The sequence below is a fragment of the Fukomys damarensis genome, unplaced genomic scaffold (genome assembly GCF_012274545.1).
Source record: "Fukomys damarensis isolate Sample0158 unplaced genomic scaffold, DMR_v1.0_HiC HiC_scaffold_5, whole genome shotgun sequence".
In the NCBI taxonomy this organism is placed as follows: Eukaryota; Metazoa; Chordata; class Mammalia; order Rodentia; family Bathyergidae; genus Fukomys; species Fukomys damarensis.
Genome location: NW_022900917.1, coordinates 49,632,498 through 49,650,690, shown reverse-complemented (window position 1 = coordinate 49,650,690; position 18,193 = coordinate 49,632,498). Strand labels below are relative to the sequence as shown.

The 18,193-nt window shown below is 33.4% G+C and overlaps 1 protein-coding gene across 2 annotated transcripts in view; it reads left to right on the top strand.

Moving 5' to 3' along the window:
* The window catches only part of Chd7 (chromodomain helicase DNA binding protein 7), a 122,230-nt gene that overhangs the window by 66,725 nt on the left and 37,312 nt on the right, over positions 1 to 18,193 (top strand). For both annotated transcript variants that reach the window (XM_010640544.3, XM_010640533.3), the window contains exons 7-13: positions 5,746 to 5,860; positions 8,983 to 9,066; positions 10,511 to 10,648; positions 10,745 to 10,866; positions 11,219 to 11,462; positions 12,694 to 12,870; positions 17,565 to 17,708. In XM_010640544.3, the coding sequence (XP_010638846.1) occupies positions 5,746 to 5,860; positions 8,983 to 9,066; positions 10,511 to 10,648; positions 10,745 to 10,866; positions 11,219 to 11,462; positions 12,694 to 12,870; positions 17,565 to 17,708 (1,024 nt within the window). The remainder of the gene's footprint in view (positions 1 to 5,745; positions 5,861 to 8,982; positions 9,067 to 10,510; positions 10,649 to 10,744; positions 10,867 to 11,218; positions 11,463 to 12,693; positions 12,871 to 17,564; positions 17,709 to 18,193) is intronic.

Below are 18,193 nucleotides of genomic sequence, written 5' to 3'. Positions count from 1 at the left end.
TATATATATATATATACATACACATAAATATAGAATGTACAGGAATTACCTACTACCTCATATTTGTGTGAAAAGGAAGCCTGTATTTTCAGGGTTTTGTTTTTGTCTTTAATAGCATAGAGGTTAAATTCAAAATTTGCTTAAGTTTTTAGGGTATCAGTCTCCCCTTCCCCCAGTAGTTATTTGATAAACTGTTTGGTTTGTTAGTCTCTTTGTTTATATTCTATCTTAGCCACCCTTTTTGGTTTCGACTTGGTTGTGGGGTTCCCCCACCAAGTTGGTGAAAATACTAAGGCTCAAGAATTGGAACTGTACACAAGAGTTTACTCAGAGAAGAATTGTCAACTTCCTTTCTACCCTGCTCCTGCTTACTTCATTTATGTCAGCTTTATCCTTTCTGTGATGTGTGTGTGTGTTCTTTTTATTTAAAAATTAATGTGCTAGCAGTACATTTTTGCTCTTTGATTTTTGTTGTTGTTGTTGTTGTGTTGTTTTTGGCACAGGGAATTGAACTTGGGTCCTTAAGCTTGTGAGGCAGGCGGCAGAACCACTGAGCTAAATCTCTGGCCCCGCTTTGATTTTTTTTATGACACTATATTTTGGAAACCACTGCAGTATATTGGTTCACAGGGGTCTTGTTATAGCTGTACCATAGTTGTTCATTAAATCTGCTATGTATGTGAGCATATGAATAACTTTTAGTATCTTATAATTATAAATAATGCTATAATATGTATTCTCATGCATACATATTTTTTCAAATCGTTGAAGCCATGGCTTCAAGGGAAATTCACAGAAGTGGGGTTTCTAGACAAAAAGGCAAATTTACATGTAGTTTTGTGGTGTTGCCAAATTCCCTTTCATAGGGTTACAACAATTTGTATTCCTGTCAACAGTGTATGAGAATACATTCTATTTCCTCACAACCTTCCCAACATATAGTATATATTGCCTTTTTAATTTTTGTAAGAAATTATACTTCAGTGAAATTTTAGTTAGCATTTTCTTTTATTATGAGTAAGAGAATCTTTTCATAAGCTTCATGACCATATTGATATCACTTATCTGTTTATGTCTTTTGCTCATATTTTCCATTGTCCTTCCCTCAACTTTAAATGTTCTTTATCTAGATAGAGGGATTATTCCTTCATCTTGGCTGTGAGCTGCAACTGTTTTTTTGTTTCAGTTGTCTACTGACTTGATTTATTGTGTTTATTGCTCTATAAATTTTAAAAATTACATAGTTATTAAATCTCGCTTTTGAATCATAGTTAGAAAGACTTATACCCACGTTAAAGAAGAGATGGCATCCGTTTTCCTCTGGTATTTGCATGGGTTCATTTTCTCTAGGTGTATGATCCATTTGATGTTTACTCTCGTTTATTGTGTAGGCAGGTTCTAATTTTATTCTTTCCTATATATAGTCATGCATTATATAACAACTGGGATACATTCTGAGAAACACATTATTAGTTCATTTTCTCATTGTATGACCACTATGGCGTATAATTATATTAACTTGGATGGTCTAGATCAGTCACTTGTTGTGGCCTTGCATTCAGTAAGTACTATAAAGATCGAATATATGAGGCTGCTTCCAGGGAAACACAGCACATTGCTTTATAGTAAACTTTTTGTAAGTAGAGGGAGCTCACTCTAAAATAATGACAAAAACGATAGTGTATCAAGTGTTATGTACTATACATAATTGTATGTGCAGTACTGGCATATGACTGGTAACAGTAGGTCTGGCTGCACCAGTGTCATCACAAACACATGAGTAGTGTATTTTGCTATAATGCTATAATAGCTACAGCATCCGTAGGCCTAGGAGTTTTTCAGCTTCATTGTAATCTGATGGGACCGCCAACTTATATTTGATTGATCATTGATTAAAATATAGTTAGGCAGCATATATCTGTATTTTTCTAAAACTGTTACTTACAAATCAATCCATCTTAGGGCTGAGAATGTAGCTCAGTGATAGAATACTGTATGTAGGGCCCTGTGTTCAATCCTCAGCTCTGCAAATTGGGTGAGGGGCAAGGAAATCAATCCATCTTTATCAGTTATTTGGGCTACAACTTTACCATGTACCAAAGTTGTATGTTTATGCTATATATATTTGTACTTTATTCCTTTGATCTGTTTTTGTATTCATGAGCTGGTACCATATTTATATACAAAGGGCTTTATAATGTATTTTAATATCTTGTAGATGTAGCTTCTAGCAGATTCTTTTTAGTGTTTTTCTAGATTTCTAGCATGTTTGTTTTGTTTTGTTTTTTTGGTTTTTTTTTCCTCATTGAGTTTATTGGTACATTTTAGGTATACAATACAATTACATTCATCATTGGGCTCTTATATCTTTACATGACAGGTCTTGGTTCTCATTTTCCCCCCTTGTCCCTGCCCTCCCTTCACCCGCTCCTCCCCTCCACATTTACAAACATTTTGTTTCCATTTTTTCATTTTCTCTTATTTTTTTTTCTTTCCCTTATTACCTTTCCCCTACCCTTCCCACTTTCCCTGCACCTTTAGCCCCTTTCTTCCTATTTCACATTGTCAATTATCTCATTAGGATTTTATGTACTATTATAGTTTGTTCACACCAGAGAAACTATTCGGTATTTACACATGTGTGACTTACTTATTTCACTTAGGAGTATATCCTCAGTATTAATCCATTTTCCTATGAATGAATCTAATTTCTCATTCTTTATGTCTGAGTAGTATTCCATTTTATAGAAAAAAAACCACATCTTCTTTATCTAGTCTCCAACTGATGGACAGATGGGCTGTTTCTAAGTTTTAGCTATTACAAACTGTGCCGCTATAAACGTGGGTGCACATATATCACTGTGATATGATTCTTTTAGTGCATATTTGTTTTTATATGGGAAGTCTCAAGTTAACTTGCATAGTTCCATAAAAATCTTTTACATTATATTAAAATTTTACATTGTATTAAGTTTATATTTATTTTATTTACATTAGCTTAACATATTTACATTATATTATATGATTTATATTGTATTAATTTCTTATTTACATTATATTAAATTTACATATCTTCTCATTGGATGTTTGTGTGAATGAAGGCTGTTACTTCTGTGTTGATTTTATATCCTGCTGTATTACTGAATTATTTAGTTTTATTGTTTCAGTTTATTTTCTAAAAGATTCTATAGGGTTTTCCCAGTATACAGTCATATAGTCTTCAAATTGAAATAGTTTTACTTATTATTTTCCAATTATTATGCCTTTTACTGTTTTGGATACAATAAACAATATAGTTGTACAGTAAACAATACAATAAACAAAAGTGGAGATAGTTTATATCTTGTTTCTGATCTCTGTGGTAAAGTCTATTGTTTCTGATGTTTGTTTGGTTTTGTTTTTTGAGGCCAAGGTCTTGCTTTGTAGTTCAAGTTGGCCTTGAACTCACCATGTAACACAGGCTGGCCTCAAACTCAAAGCCATCCTCCTGCCCCAGCCTCCGAAGTGTGGGGACTACAGGTGTGCACCTCCACTCCCAGCTGTGTTTGTTTTTAATAAGACCTAGCTTTAAGGCTAAGATTTCTCTGTATTTAACTATATGGATGGACTATCAGTTCCTATTTTCCTGAGTGTTACAATTTTTGTTATGGTTGTTGAATTTTGTCAAAGGTTTTTCAACATCAGTGGGGATGATTGTGTTATTTTTTCCTTAGATATATTGACTCTGTGTATTATTTTTAAAATGGAGATTAGACCCAGGGCTTTTTGCTTGCTAGGCACAAACTACATACCTGACCTGATGTGCTATTCTTACTGTCGTGTGAAAACATGTTTATTAATATTTTATTTAGAACTTGGAACTAATAGGCAAAAGGGTTATGATCTTTGGGGTTTTTGTCTTCTTTTATACTGTCTTTTTCAGAATTAGATATAAAAAAATCGCTTCTCGGCCTTTTGGCTAAGATCAAGTGCAGAATTAGATATAAATGTTATACTCTTTTCATAAAGAAAAATTATGTTTTAAAATGAAAATTTGTTTGTTAAAGTGACCATAAACTATATTATATGTAGGCCCTAGTTCATATTATTTTTTATTAGCTTTGTAATATTTTTCATACAGTTTAATCCTTCATAACATTTTCCTTATTGTTTTAGTGCTAGCTAGTTCACCAGTAAAATTTTCATTTTTTTAACCTTAATTATTTGCTGAGACATAGTAGCCAACCTTAGACCCTGTTTCTCTTCTTTCTTCTTCCTGTTTAAGCCTCCTAAGTAGAATTGTGGAGTCAGTGACTGAAAATTTCAGCCCACTTTACAGGCCGTAGATCAGGGCTGGAACTGTTTATATAATTGCCCATGTCAAGCTCAGGGACACCCTGGTGGTGCTTTGCATGTGTTAACCCTCTCTTGTGATAAGAATACTAACTGCACATGTGCCTTTTTTTCTGGCAATAACTAGGAGATCAGAGTAGATTATGTTTATGATGTTTGTTTCTAGTTATCACAGCATTGCTTCTTATTTATCAGAAATTTAGACAGTACAATTTGAAAGTAGAAAATAAAATACTTAGAATTTTACTACTCAAATAATCACCACTGTCATGTTCTTCTAACTTGTTTTTTCTGTGCACAGATTTATATCAGTTCATTGTGTATTATATATAAAATTGATATACTTTATATATTAGCACATTTATTTAAAATCTTTGCACCTTTAGTCAGTTATAGAAGGAATCAGTCCTGTCTTAGCTGATACATATTAGACATTGCATAAATATCAATTATATGATACTATTATCATAAGTATTTTTATATTACTAACTTTTTAAAAGATTCCATAATGGCTGCATAACTTCTCAGTAGTAGTATCTTGATCTTGATGGAGGTATGTATTCAAGTATCTCAGTTCTTTATGACATCATCACCAGAAAAAGAAATTAGGCAATAGAGGCAGCTGGAAGACAGGAAAAGAATGATGGTACAAGAGAATATTGAAATGTCAAATAGATGAAAGTGAGATTCCATAAAACATTAACCATGAGCCTGCTTGTCTCAGGAGGGAAAATGAAGGATTGAGTGCAGTGAAAGTTAAGGTTAGGAAAGGTGAAAATGTACTCAGGAGAGGGTGGTGAGCCTGAAGAGCATGGGACTTGCCCAGTGAAAGTATGGATGTCTTTGAGTGAAAATTCACAAGTCATTAGGGGGTATTGGGCTGAGGCTCAGAAATTGGGTGGTGGTCCTTTCCAGTTGTTCTAAAAGGACTATGTTAAGATTACGTTGGGGGCTGGCCAGTGTGATAGGCCTTGTATGAATCCAGAGCATACTATATCCCTCATCTCCAATGAAATTGCTGTTGTAAAATTGAACTTTTACCTTGATTAAAAATACTTATTTCTCAATGATAAAAAGATTCAAAAAATGAATTCATAATGAAGACCATACTTAGTTGTAATTGTTTTACACTGAACCATAATGTATTAACTAATGAAAATAGCTTGTTATTAGCCCCTCCCCCTTCTTATGTATACTGAATAAGAAATCCCAGAATTTTGGGGCAGAGGCAAATTGTACACATCATTGATTTTCTCTTATTCTCAAATATTAGTGGTTACGCTGAATGTTGCTCAGCAGCTCTATAAGTAAGCAGGTTATTTTGTTAATGATTTGTGTAGTTGATTTTTTAAAATAATATATGCATAAAGAGTACTATGTTTTACATGTTTCAAGAATATTTTATTCTTTCAGCTCTTATCTTCATTGTCAGTGGGCATCTGTAGAAGATTTGGAAAAAGATAAAAGAATTCAGCAAAAGATTAAGCGATTTAAGGCAAAACAGGGCCAGAACAAATTCCTTTCAGAGGTATGGAATATCTGCTTAATTTTCTGAAGTATTTACTTTATTAAAATACTCTCAATTATGAATTTTAGTTCAATAAATTATTAAAAACTACTGTATCTAATTTGGTGCTATTACTTGCATATTACTAACAGGTTATTGCTAAAAAACTGTAAACAGGAAATTTCTCATTCTTCCTGTTTCTTTGTCTAAAAGATAGCAGTCCTTGATGATATTATGTAGAAATAGTGGTAATGGTATGATTAAAATCTTGTAGTATAGTGCAGTTAGTATATGATTAAAAAAAGACTGACGTTCTTTTGAGATTCAGCAGGTTAAAAACTCTACAATAAATATGAGGTACACATTCTAGGATATGCAAGCTTAACTTCTGGCGGAGGAAGTGTGTGTCATATTTCTTTCATGCAGGTCATTGCTTATCACAAACAAATTGTGTTCTATAGTATAGAAGCTGGTATATTGTTACTGCCTGTGCTCCTTTATTCTAAGTTATCACTTATTAAAAGACAATAATACAAAAGGCAGTGAAGAAAATCTACATTTATTAAAAGTAACAGGTTACCCCCTACCAACATAGTCAATTACCTTTTTTTTTTTTTTAATGCTTTCTTTCATAAGCTGATTACTGGGATCTTTGGACTTTTGATCACCAATTTGGTTTCAATTACAGCCTCAAATACATGAAAGAAAAATTCTAACATTGTAAGATAAGACAAAGACTTGGTGGTTTCTTAATTCTTCCTTCTCATAAAAAAGTTAACCAAATGTAACCTGTTAAGAAGTATGAAAATTGATGTAGAATAATACATGTTTAGCAACCTGCTTCAGGCTGCCATCCCTTTTGTCATGATAAGGAGGATTTGACAAAAGAGCATTTAATATTTTGATGGCATAAAATCTTTATAATCTCATGTGACCGATTTCTGCTCTCTTCAAACCTGACTTTACAATCCCAGAAGGCAGGCTTTTGGTAAAGTCTGTTGGATGGGAGATCTTGTGGGTGGTTTGGTGGGTGCTCTTTTACTACACTCATATATGCATCATCACCTTTGTTACCTTGGGAACACAGGCTTTTTGGTAGTGCAGTAGTTTGCACTGAGTTGGAATGCAGTTACTCAAATGTGACTCAGATCTTACATCTTGGAGAATATTAAAAAAATTTTTTTCTTTGAAAGAGTGGTTTTCAGGAAAATACTATGAGATTCTGTTTTGCATGTCCTTAATGAAAGTGAAGTTGAATGTTTGTGCTATAGAGCAAGTTAAATTATTAGCTTTCTTTAGAAAGAGACAGCATGTGTTCTGCTGACCTTTTCTGGGGATCTGTGGGAGTAAAAAGGAAAAGGCACAATGGTGTATCCCCACCACCATTTTAAAATCATGGCCTTGTTTATTAAGTTTATTTGGACTCTATTTCCTGTAGTCACATGCTCTTTAAGGAAATGTGCCTGGCCCTGGGTACATGCCTTGTCTTGTCATCTATGTAAGTTGCCTGTACCAAGGTTGAAAAATGTTTTTTGTTTTGTTTTGTTTTTTTCTGGTAATTTGACAACCAGAGATCTTGAGTTTCATCCTGAGTGAGAGTTAACAAAGAAGAATAACAATCCTTTCCTACTCTTTTAAACACATGTACACACAACCCTGTTTTATCTTGTAGACTTCCAGTATTCCGTGGCTCTAGTACTATTTGGATTTTTAATTACAATTGCTTTAATGTGTGTGTGTGTGTGTGTGTGTACCTTCATCCACAGATGAAATCTCTATTTAGACAGATCCTAAAGGCTCAAAATTTCATCACATACATAATGGCCTAGATATTCCTTAATGTCCAGAAATGAAGGGGAAAAGTAAAATTCTTCACTGAATATAGAAGCTTAAATTTAAGAACAAATTGTCTTAGAGCTCATGTCGTCAAGAACCAGTTTGTGGAAATCTTGATGTTGTGTAAGAAAAATGCATATATAGTATTTACCTAACTAGAAACCTTTTACAAAACTAGTACATTAATATATTAACATTTTAAATGAACTGAGCATGCCAGTGTATTTTCCCCTACTGTTAACCTCTGCAAATTTGAAGTAGTTAAAGCACATTTTTATATTTCTCCTACTTCATAATTTATATTTTATACCACCCAAACCTGGCATTTTTAAATGGCACAGCAGTGCAGAGAATGTTTGTTCTCCTTAGCAGCCTGTGACTGACAGCTTCTCTTTTCAGCCTGCAGTTCAGGAGATAAGAATGGTGCCTAAGTGACTTCTACTATGCCTTTTTGCAGTTTTTTTTTCCCCAACGGTTAAGTTAATCTATAGCAACAAATGAAGATGGGTCTTTTGTGTTGTGACTCAGTTCCAAAAACGTATCTGACTCTGGCTTCTTACTAAGTATAGTTTGATCTATAACTTCTTCTGAGCCATGTTCTATTTTCTATGAGATAACTTTGCAAACAAGCAGTGTTACTTCACTTTTGTAAAGATTGTTAAAATATTGTATTAACTCAATTATTTAAGCTTTGTTTCTTTTACTTGAATTCTTTTACCCAACTACTCTATGTTTAGTACAAATAAATCATTCAAACATTTAAGATTAAGACAAGCCTCTTACTCTAAGTGAGGTAGTAATATTGATTGGCAAGGACTACCAAACAGCATGCTATAGTGAAATCTGTAAGGTTTAGTGTTTTTACCTCTTGAATAACATTCTGTAAATGATGCTGTATGGCATCAGACAACTCAAGTAGTTATAAGACTCCAGTAGCAGTTATTGTGCATGGCTCTGATTCTTTATTGCAAACTAGTTTCAAGAATGCTGAAATCATTGTATGCCATAAGCCTTCTGGATTGCTCATTAGTGAATTGTAATTTCACACTTCATTTCAAATATTCTCAAACATTCTCTCACAGTAAAAGGTTTCACACAGTAATTAAAAGACCCAGTTAACAAAGTCTTAAGAAGTCTGATTCTCTCATGGGGAGTGATTTTGCTAAATTGTAGCATTTCAATTAACATAATAGAATTTACCAAAATAAATTTCATATTATTGTGACCAAAATATTATTGCCTGCTGCAAACTAAAATAGTTTTTCCTGCCAGGAAATAAACATTTAACTTTTTTTCCTTTGGTGCAGATTGAGGATGAGCTTTTTAATCCAGATTATGTGGAGGTTGACCGGATAATGGACTTTGCACGTAGCACAGATGACCGGGGAGAGGTAACAAGAGATTATTTGTATTATAAAATGGCAGTTGAGGCAGCTCTTGTGTGTTTACAGAGATGAGTGGAATCTAGACCTGGTTTTGATTAGCACCTTAGATCATGATATACTTGGTCTAAATTTAACTGGAACTTAATGATTTATTATCATTTTTATGATTTAATAATTGTTCTAAATATGTTTTGTGTGGTCTGAGAGCTTTTTAAAAAATTAGTCTTCAATCTTAATTACATTGACTTTTTTTTTTTACAGTTTTAAAATATGATGAATAAAGACCTCAATGCATTTTGGCTATCTGTCATGTAGCATAAAGTGCTCTTATTACAATTGGGAGTACTCTCGTAAGAAGAGAGTTTAATGTTATTTGGCATTGGAATCTTAAGTGAAGTTGATGAACTTCATTTAGTGAGGTGCACAGAGAATAATAGAAAATGCTTTTTTATGTGAGCTCCCAAACTTGGATTTCTCATGTTGCTTTGTAAACCCTACCAGATTGAAATGGCATTTGATAGGGAAGTTAAGAATATGGACAAGTCTAGTGACTTCTGAGTATGTGTGTTGATAATGCTGTACCCATCTACCATGAATTCTGTCATTCCTGGCTGCTCCATGTAGATTTAGATTTATGTTTAAGAATTTGGATCTTGCTTATTTAGGGAGAGTCTGCAAAGAATTTCTGTTACTCTAAACTCTAGTGAAATTCCGTGGTGTTTCAACATGGGACTGTATCTATAAACATTGTACATTATCTTTACTTTTCTTGTTTTGCTTAGTTGTATTTTTAAAAATGTTTCATTGTGTATTTACATTGTATTACAAATATTTTTAACATCACAACTAGATCTGTCTTAAAATGAAGGTCAACAAATCCAAAGGTTTTCTAGAGGAAAGACAAAGTGGAAATCCTGTTCATCTGCCTTATTCAAAATATTTTACCCTCCAAACTTCTATAGCTGAAATATACTATTTAATGTGATTGAATACAGACAGTATCTTTTCTTCTTTAAGAAAAAGACAGATATCCTAATAAATTTCCCTTTTCATCCTATAAGACCCTGGCTAATGATATAAACATGTACATATTCTAAAAGGATATATACCATATAAATGTGAATGAAATACATAATGAATGATTTGTACAGATAAAAATGAGATACAAATTTGGCTTCTTGTTATTTGCTAGCTATTCCTGTATACTTTCCTGGCTTTTGGACATAACCAATGATTTAGGTTAAAAAGTTAATTTGTTCTGATAATAACCAGTAATACTGTTTCCATTATAGATTGGAGACAATTGTTTATTGGTCATGAGTTTAAAATGTATATCAATTCAGTCTCACATTAAGATAGTATCTGTTGATAAATGAAGTAGAGTACTTTTTTCTTTAGTATGTAACATTTGGTGAAACGATTAAATTCTGGTTTATTTAAACCTGGCTAGCCTGTGACCCACTACCTGGTGAAGTGGTGCTCACTTCCTTATGAAGACAGCACATGGGAGCTGAGGCAAGACATAGACCAAGCAAAGATTGAAGAGTTTGAGAAACTCATGTCCAGGGAGCCGGAAACAGAGCGTGTGGTAAGACCTGGCTCATCGTAGAAGATTTAATCTGAAAATAGCACAGTGGTATGGTCTTTGAGAAACCACTAATGGGATTCACTGTATTTGAAACAGGAGCGACCTCCTGCTGATGACTGGAAGAAATCGGAGAGTTCCAGGGAGTATAAAAACAATAACAAACTCAGGGAATACCAGTTGGAAGGAGTGAACTGGCTGCTTTTCAATTGGTATAACATGTATGTAAAACATGATTTTCTTTACTTTTAAAGAAGACTGTAGCTTTTTTTCTTTGTAGTTATTGGAAATATCAATAAAAAACTTAAAATAATATTTAATAAAATGTTTAAAGATCAAGCATTGGAAATATGCTTAATTTTTATTCAAAAATACTAATACAGAGATTGAAAGAAGTACATAGAAATAATTTTTATTAGAGAACTTTACTTGAAAATATATTTTGTTGAATTGTGGGAAACATCTAAAGGCCTATGGATATACATTTGTTACAATAATATATATTTTGTGAAAAGACAGCATCATCTCATATCTACACTCACTAAATTTTCCTATTTTATTTTTCTCTCAAAGGCGAAACTGCATTTTAGCAGATGAAATGGGTTTGGGAAAAACTATCCAGTCCATTACATTTCTCTATGAGATATATTTGAAAGGAATCCATGGCCCTTTTTTAGTAATTGCCCCATTGTCCACAATCCCCAACTGGGAAAGGGAATTTCGAACCTGGACAGAGTTGAATGTGGTTGTGTATCATGGGAGTCAAGCTAGTCGTCGGACCATTCAGTTGTATGAAATGTACTTCAAAGATCCCCAGGTAAAACTTCCCAAGTCATATCCCTTGAGCATTTTAAGGTGTTGGAAATTCAAAGTGTCAGTGATGTGGGGGGAAATCTTGATTTTGGAAAATTGGGAAAAATTAAGATTTTTCTAACAAATTTATGTTTGTATTATCTTTCTATAACTGTGAATACTGCTCTCTTTTTTATATGTTTTGTCATCTGATTATTTGTTTAGAAGGAATAAAATTTTTTACCCTTAATAACTTACTGAAATTTGTTTAATTTATTTTTAATGTTAGTTTTATATACCTAAGATGAAGCCAAAGATGATATTAAATTCAAATAGAAAACATATTATGCTGTTACTAGAATTTAAAAATAATGGATTTTGTAAAATTCCAAATGTACCTAAGGGGAGGGAAATATAATTTTGTCTCTTAATAGAAATTTCTGTAATTTCTTTCTCATTGTAGTTACCTGTTTGCACTTAGTGTATGATACTGACAGTGAAGTATTATAAGTGACATTGTAAAGAAGACCAATATGTCCTAAAACAGTTGTAAGCTGTAGGTAATAAATTCCCATAGCTGGAAATAAGACAATTGGCTTACATGTTTGTTTCTTTGAGTATAAAATCTAACCTACAGTTAAATAATTTAAAGGAGAAAAAGGAGGGGAAATTTTTTGGAAACTTTAATTTAAGTAAGCTCTATCCTCAGTGAATGTATTTTTGAAATCAAATGCTTTAGCACTTTGCAAGAAGTGTTAAATAAAAAAGTTAACAAAAGTTTTAAAAAGTCAGGATCTGGGATTTGGCTCAGCTGTGGCCTGCATCACAAGCACAAGGTCCTGAGTTCAATTCCCAGCACACACAAAAAAAACAACCCAAAAGTTAAAAAAAAAAAATCAAAGAAATTTTAAGAAGTTTATAGTTAGCTTAGAATCCAGTCTCTTTTGGCCTTTACCTTTTAGCATCTGTGGAGTTTGACCAGACTGGATGTACTTAAGGGTGCTTTACTGCATGTGATTGATCTATAAGGAAATTGATCTGAAATTTTACTAACAATTTTCTGATTTCTTTTAAAAATAAAACACTTTAAAACTCTCCTTTACCACAACAAATTAAAACCAACCTTAAAAATAACTTTAAAATAGAATGTTACCTAAAATAGGTTCTCAGAGGAATTCATACGTATTGTGCTACTTACTTATCCTCAGTAATTAACATAATCATTAATGTATAATAATTCTGAATTTTTCTTGTAGGGTCGAGTGATAAAAGGGTCCTATAAGTTTCATGCCATCATCACTACATTTGAGATGATTTTGACTGATTGTCCTGAGCTGCGTAATATTTCATGGCGCTGTGTAGTCATTGATGAAGCCCACAGGCTGAAGAATAGGAACTGCAAGCTGTTGGAGGGACTTAAGATGATGGACTTGGTCAGTGACTGTGTTCATAATTCCACTGAACCTGAATAGAATTGTTACTGACTTGATAATCCCACTACTTTGAATTTGATTGATACGTGTGAAAGGTGTCTGCAAAGCGTGTACAATATTGAGTTATATTCTTCTAAACGTTTCAGTTGCTGTTTCTTTTCTAGTTTTTGCATTGTAGGCTGATATTTTTAAGCAGTTGCATCACAGCAAAATATAACCATGGTCCAGTTACATTCCGGGGCATATTGACTTTGCTCTGTTGGAACCATTTAAACTTATAGATGCAAGTTTTCAGTAAGTTGGGTAGGAACTCTGATATTGGTTCAATTTGCAGTGCCTAAAAATTTGAGGTATTACACAACCTCACTTTTGATTTGGAATTTTATACCACACCTATCCCGTGCTTTTCCAGCTTCCCAAGTGATAGATCTTCCTGATAGTTTTCCTAGTTTTTTTTCCCAACAGGAGTATCACGAGACAGTACAATGCGGAGGGGGAGAATTTGATTGATTTGTTGTGCCATAATGTTAACTCTGTGCTATCCCAGAGGGAATTGCTGCATGACTTGTCATCCTCAGGCTTCTTCTCAGCCTGTACCATACAAGTTGGATATGATAATTTATTTTTCAATTTTAATACACATTTTGAAAGCAATGTTATTTTCTGTCTTCAGTGATTTGATAAGTTTGAAAAACGATTGAAAAAAATCCCTTTAATAATATGATCGCTTATTAATTGAGAGTTGGGAAGGACTATTCTGTATCTTTGTGGCCATATAGTTTTTACTGAAGACTGGTACTATTGAAAAGAAAACCTAAAGCTTCTTGTTCCAGCTTCTTTGAAGCAGCTCCCTTTATTCTTAAATTAAGAGGATTAGATTAGCCAGCTATTCTTTTAATTAAAAACAAGCAAAATCTAGTTTTGCTTAATGGAAGAACTGACTGAATTATCCTATTTAGTATAGGATTTCCCTTTTTTCTACCTAGAAAATTATTGCTCACTTCCTAAGACTTTTACAAAACTGTTTACTACTACTTGTGGTCAGTCCCTCAAGTCTTGAAGATACAGGGTCAATGTATAGAAGGAGAAGCTCTCTAAGGGATAATTTAGCATTACAACGAAGTAAACCTGTATTTGCTGGTAAATACTAATTTTCAAGATATAGCTAACTATATCTTCTGAACAGGTGGGTCACTAGGCTTTCATGATGACAGTTAAATTATTATTTCCTGAAGGCTTAAACAGCCATCTGACTGAACTTAGATCTAAGCTGTGTAAAAGAACATGAATTCTAGTTCATATGTTACCAGATAGTAGATTCTTACTATGAAACAGTTCTTCATTGATTAATAAGAATTAGTTTGACTCTGTCAAGATCAAGCAATCTATTTGCCTTTGGGAAACTTTGAGGAATTTTTCTTACTAATAGTAATAACTTCACTAATTCCCCAGAAAATTAAAACTAGAAATACTGTTTTACCCAGCTATTCCCCTTCTAGGTATCTTCTTAAAAGAGTTAAAAACATCATATTACAGTGATACATGAATACCCATGTTTATAGCAGCACAACTCATAATAGCTAAATCTTGGAAGTGGCCTGTATGAACACCGACAGATGAATGGATAAAGAAAATGTGATATTTACACACAATGGAGTATTACTCAGCTATAATGAAAGATAAGCTTGAGTCATTTGTAGGAAAATAGATGTACCTTTAGACCATAATGTTGAGTGAAATAAATCTAGACATGCAAGCTTAAATATCACATGATTTCTTTTATGAGAAACCCAAATTATAAAGAAAGAGCAAAATAAAAGATAGATAATAGAATGTAGGAAGATCAATTATTTTTCCAAATAAAAGGGGATCAAGAGATGGGAGAGGATTAAAAAAAAAGAAATTAATATGTGTGATGTACATGTACCAAACTCACAGAAGGAATGTAAGCATGTACTACAAACATAATTAGCAATAAAAAGTTTTTAAAATATCTGTTATTCTAATAATTTTTTCAGTCATGTATTACAGTGTTGTTTGAATTTTTTTGTACAGTGGCCCAAATTGAAATAGATAATACTTACACACTACGCTCAGAGGGTAGACAGAGAAGCACCCACTGCCATTAGAGACCATCCTGTGGTTCCTTACTATCCCATTCCTGCCAGATACACCAAGGATTCTGCATGCTTGCAACTCATCCTTGGTTAACTGACTGGGAAGCTCCAATTAACCAAATACACAAAATACTTACTTTAATTTTTTTATGTTTTTTTATTATTTAGTTTTATTTTTTATATTCTATTTTTAATATTTTTAATGATCACGACTATCTCAAGATTTTTTTAAAAATGGGAGACATCATTGTTTTTCACAGTCAGAATGTAATTTTATTAGTGCAGTTTAGCAGAGATTGCTGCCTGGTATTTAAATTTTTACTTAAACCCCATTAGAACTTCCATACTTGTCACTTTTTATGCTTCTTTCTTCGAAAATGTTACAGTAAAAATAGCAAGTAGTAACTATACCCAACTATGATGGAGATCTTAGGGAACTGCTGTTACCTGCCCCAGACTGAGTTAGGGATAAAAATACACTTCATGGAGATGATCTTCAAGGGAGGAGGGGGTGAAGGGAGGGCAGGGGTAAGGGGAAAAAATGAGAATCAAGACTTGTCATGTAGAGGTACAAGATCCCAACAATGAATGTAACTGTACTGTATCCCTAAAATGTACCAATAAACTCAATTAAAGCTGAAAAAAAAAAAAAAAGATATACACTCAGAAGACCACTAAGTATCTTCCCTTCTTCCAAGACAAAGGGAATGTTTGTGGAGATATTGGGTCACTACTGTGTCCATAGTCTTCCATAGGAGCACTGGAAAAGCAGAGCCAATACCTTGTCCCTCATTGCCAAGCAGAGGAAGCTGGGGACGTCATAGTACTTCATCACTTGTTTTGCCATCTCATGTTTCATTGTCAGGAGTCCTCACACAAATTAAGGAATCTGCTGAGAAGAAATAAATGCACACCACTCCTCCAGAGCTCTAAAGTATAGTAACATTTTCAGCGTAGAAGCATATCTGCCACCTGAGTTGAGCTTGGAAGTAGTTACTAAATCTTCTTACAAGACAGTTTGTGATATGGTGTATATTAAATACATATTCTTAAATTTTTACCCATTTTCAAAACAAAGCCTTTTTTTTTGTTTTGCTTTGTTTTTTACTGCTCATATGCAACTATGCAAAAGGGTTGTATTTGTCATCATTTAGTGTAACTGGCTGTTTTCCACTGAAAGGAAACAGAGTCAAAAAGGAGTTCCTTTTCTTTTTTTCAAATTAGTTCATAAATTAGCAAGTTCAAAAGACTTTAACTTTTAAAGTGTTTGGTTAAGTGTTCAGGATTTAAGTAATAAAAGATATGAAAAATTGGGAGACAGTCAATTCAATATCAGTGTAGCACTTCCTCTATAATGACTTTCCTGAATCTTTGACAGTACTTTTAAAAATTCTTGGATAAAGCCATTCAGGACTTGGGTGCATCAGTGATGATACCCCAGGTAATCCACCAGTGTGTGGTATAAAATTTTGAATTGATTTACAAACGTCTCACTCAGTGAATTTAATGAGTCTGAAGCTGGTAGCAGTCTATGCATCTTCTTGCGCATGACACGTCTATACAGAAAGGAAAGAATGTGTATTGGACAACTTCATCTCATTTCCAAACAGCTTCCTTGACAGATAAGACATGAGAGTAAGGAAATTAGCATGTTCCTAGTTACATCTCATTCAATTAGTATTTGATGAATATGTACCATGCCTGGCAGCTGAATTTTGTCAGATTCCACGTCAAGTTAGAACATTGCTTTTGAAACTAATACTGGGTATAGTCACTTTCTAAAATAATTTTTTAGTTGTGCTGTATACCAATTGGCTAAAATAAAATAATAGGGCTCTAAAAATTTATAAATTCATTATTGTTAAGACTTATCCTAATAAAACTCAGTATTATTAAAACAGTTCCTCTAGGTAACATACAGAAATAGAAGGACAATGTACAAATGCATAAGGAAAAATTGATATAGAGCTTGTAAACAGGAAGAATTAACTTGCTTCAAAGAGACATAGTTAAAAATTGCATCTGTTAATAAGTGATTGTGATACAGAAAACCAAACTGATCTCTGTGCTAGTTGGAAATTTTTGCAGAACAAAATAACTTTTACTATTCTATTACATTAAGAAGAACCTTTTTTGTCTCTAAAGTGAGTCATTTAGGAAACAGATAAAAAGATCAGAGGACTTGATCTAGAGGACAGAAAGAAACATGTAAATCTTTCTTGAGCCTGAGGATCATAGGACAAAACTTAATTTTGTTGGAGAAAAAGCATTGAGATTTAGGAGACTTAGCCATCTTACCAAAATATTAATTTAATAATTTCCAGAGGAGGAAAAAATAGCAAAAAATGCACACACATAAGGACTCTGAAGAGTTACAGAGAGGACCCTCCTTGTGTCTATTCATCTGAAGTAAGAGCTGTATTCTTGTATCTCCCCCTTCTTGTCTAATTTGTCCTTGGTGTTGGGTTGATGCCAAGTTACCACTGACAAGAAGAAGTAGAAAAGTGAGAATACAAAAGAAAGGATTGAACTGTTTCTTATTAGCATTTGGTCAGTTACCTTTCTGTGTTACTCTAGGAACACAAAGTGCTGCTGACAGGGACCCCGCTACAGAACACTGTAGAAGAGCTCTTTAGCTTGCTTCATTTCTTGGAACCAAGTCGCTTCCCTTCAGAAACCACCTTTATGCAAGAATTTGGTGATCTAAAAACAGAAGAGCAGGTACTTATCACCTCTACTCTGTACCTGTACTCTGTATCTTTGTCATAAAATTGAAAATAAACTCATGCAATTGGAAAGTGTAAATATTTAAGTATTTTTAAGAGGTAAATTACAGTATTTTCTTACTTAGTATCTTTCCCTTGGGCTTTCCAAACAGTTATTATGAAGGTTCTTGTTTGTTTGGGTTTTTTGTTTGCTTGTTTAGTTTTCTGTGCTTGCCAGGCAGGCATGGTGCCACAGAGCTACACCCCTAGGCCACTATTTGGTTTTTTATCTGTTTGCTCTCACAATGGGCCATTAAGTTTTATAGCAAGATTACATACCTGTTGACGTACTTTTGAGAGATTTCTGTGCTAATTAAGTTGGTGGCTTTGCAGTGCGTACTTGTGGGGTTGTCAGAAGCCTCTGAAGTATTTAGAACTATTTGCTTGCTGGAGTTTTGAATTTCCACTCTTATTTCTGAACCATGTGTACTTGGCTATGTT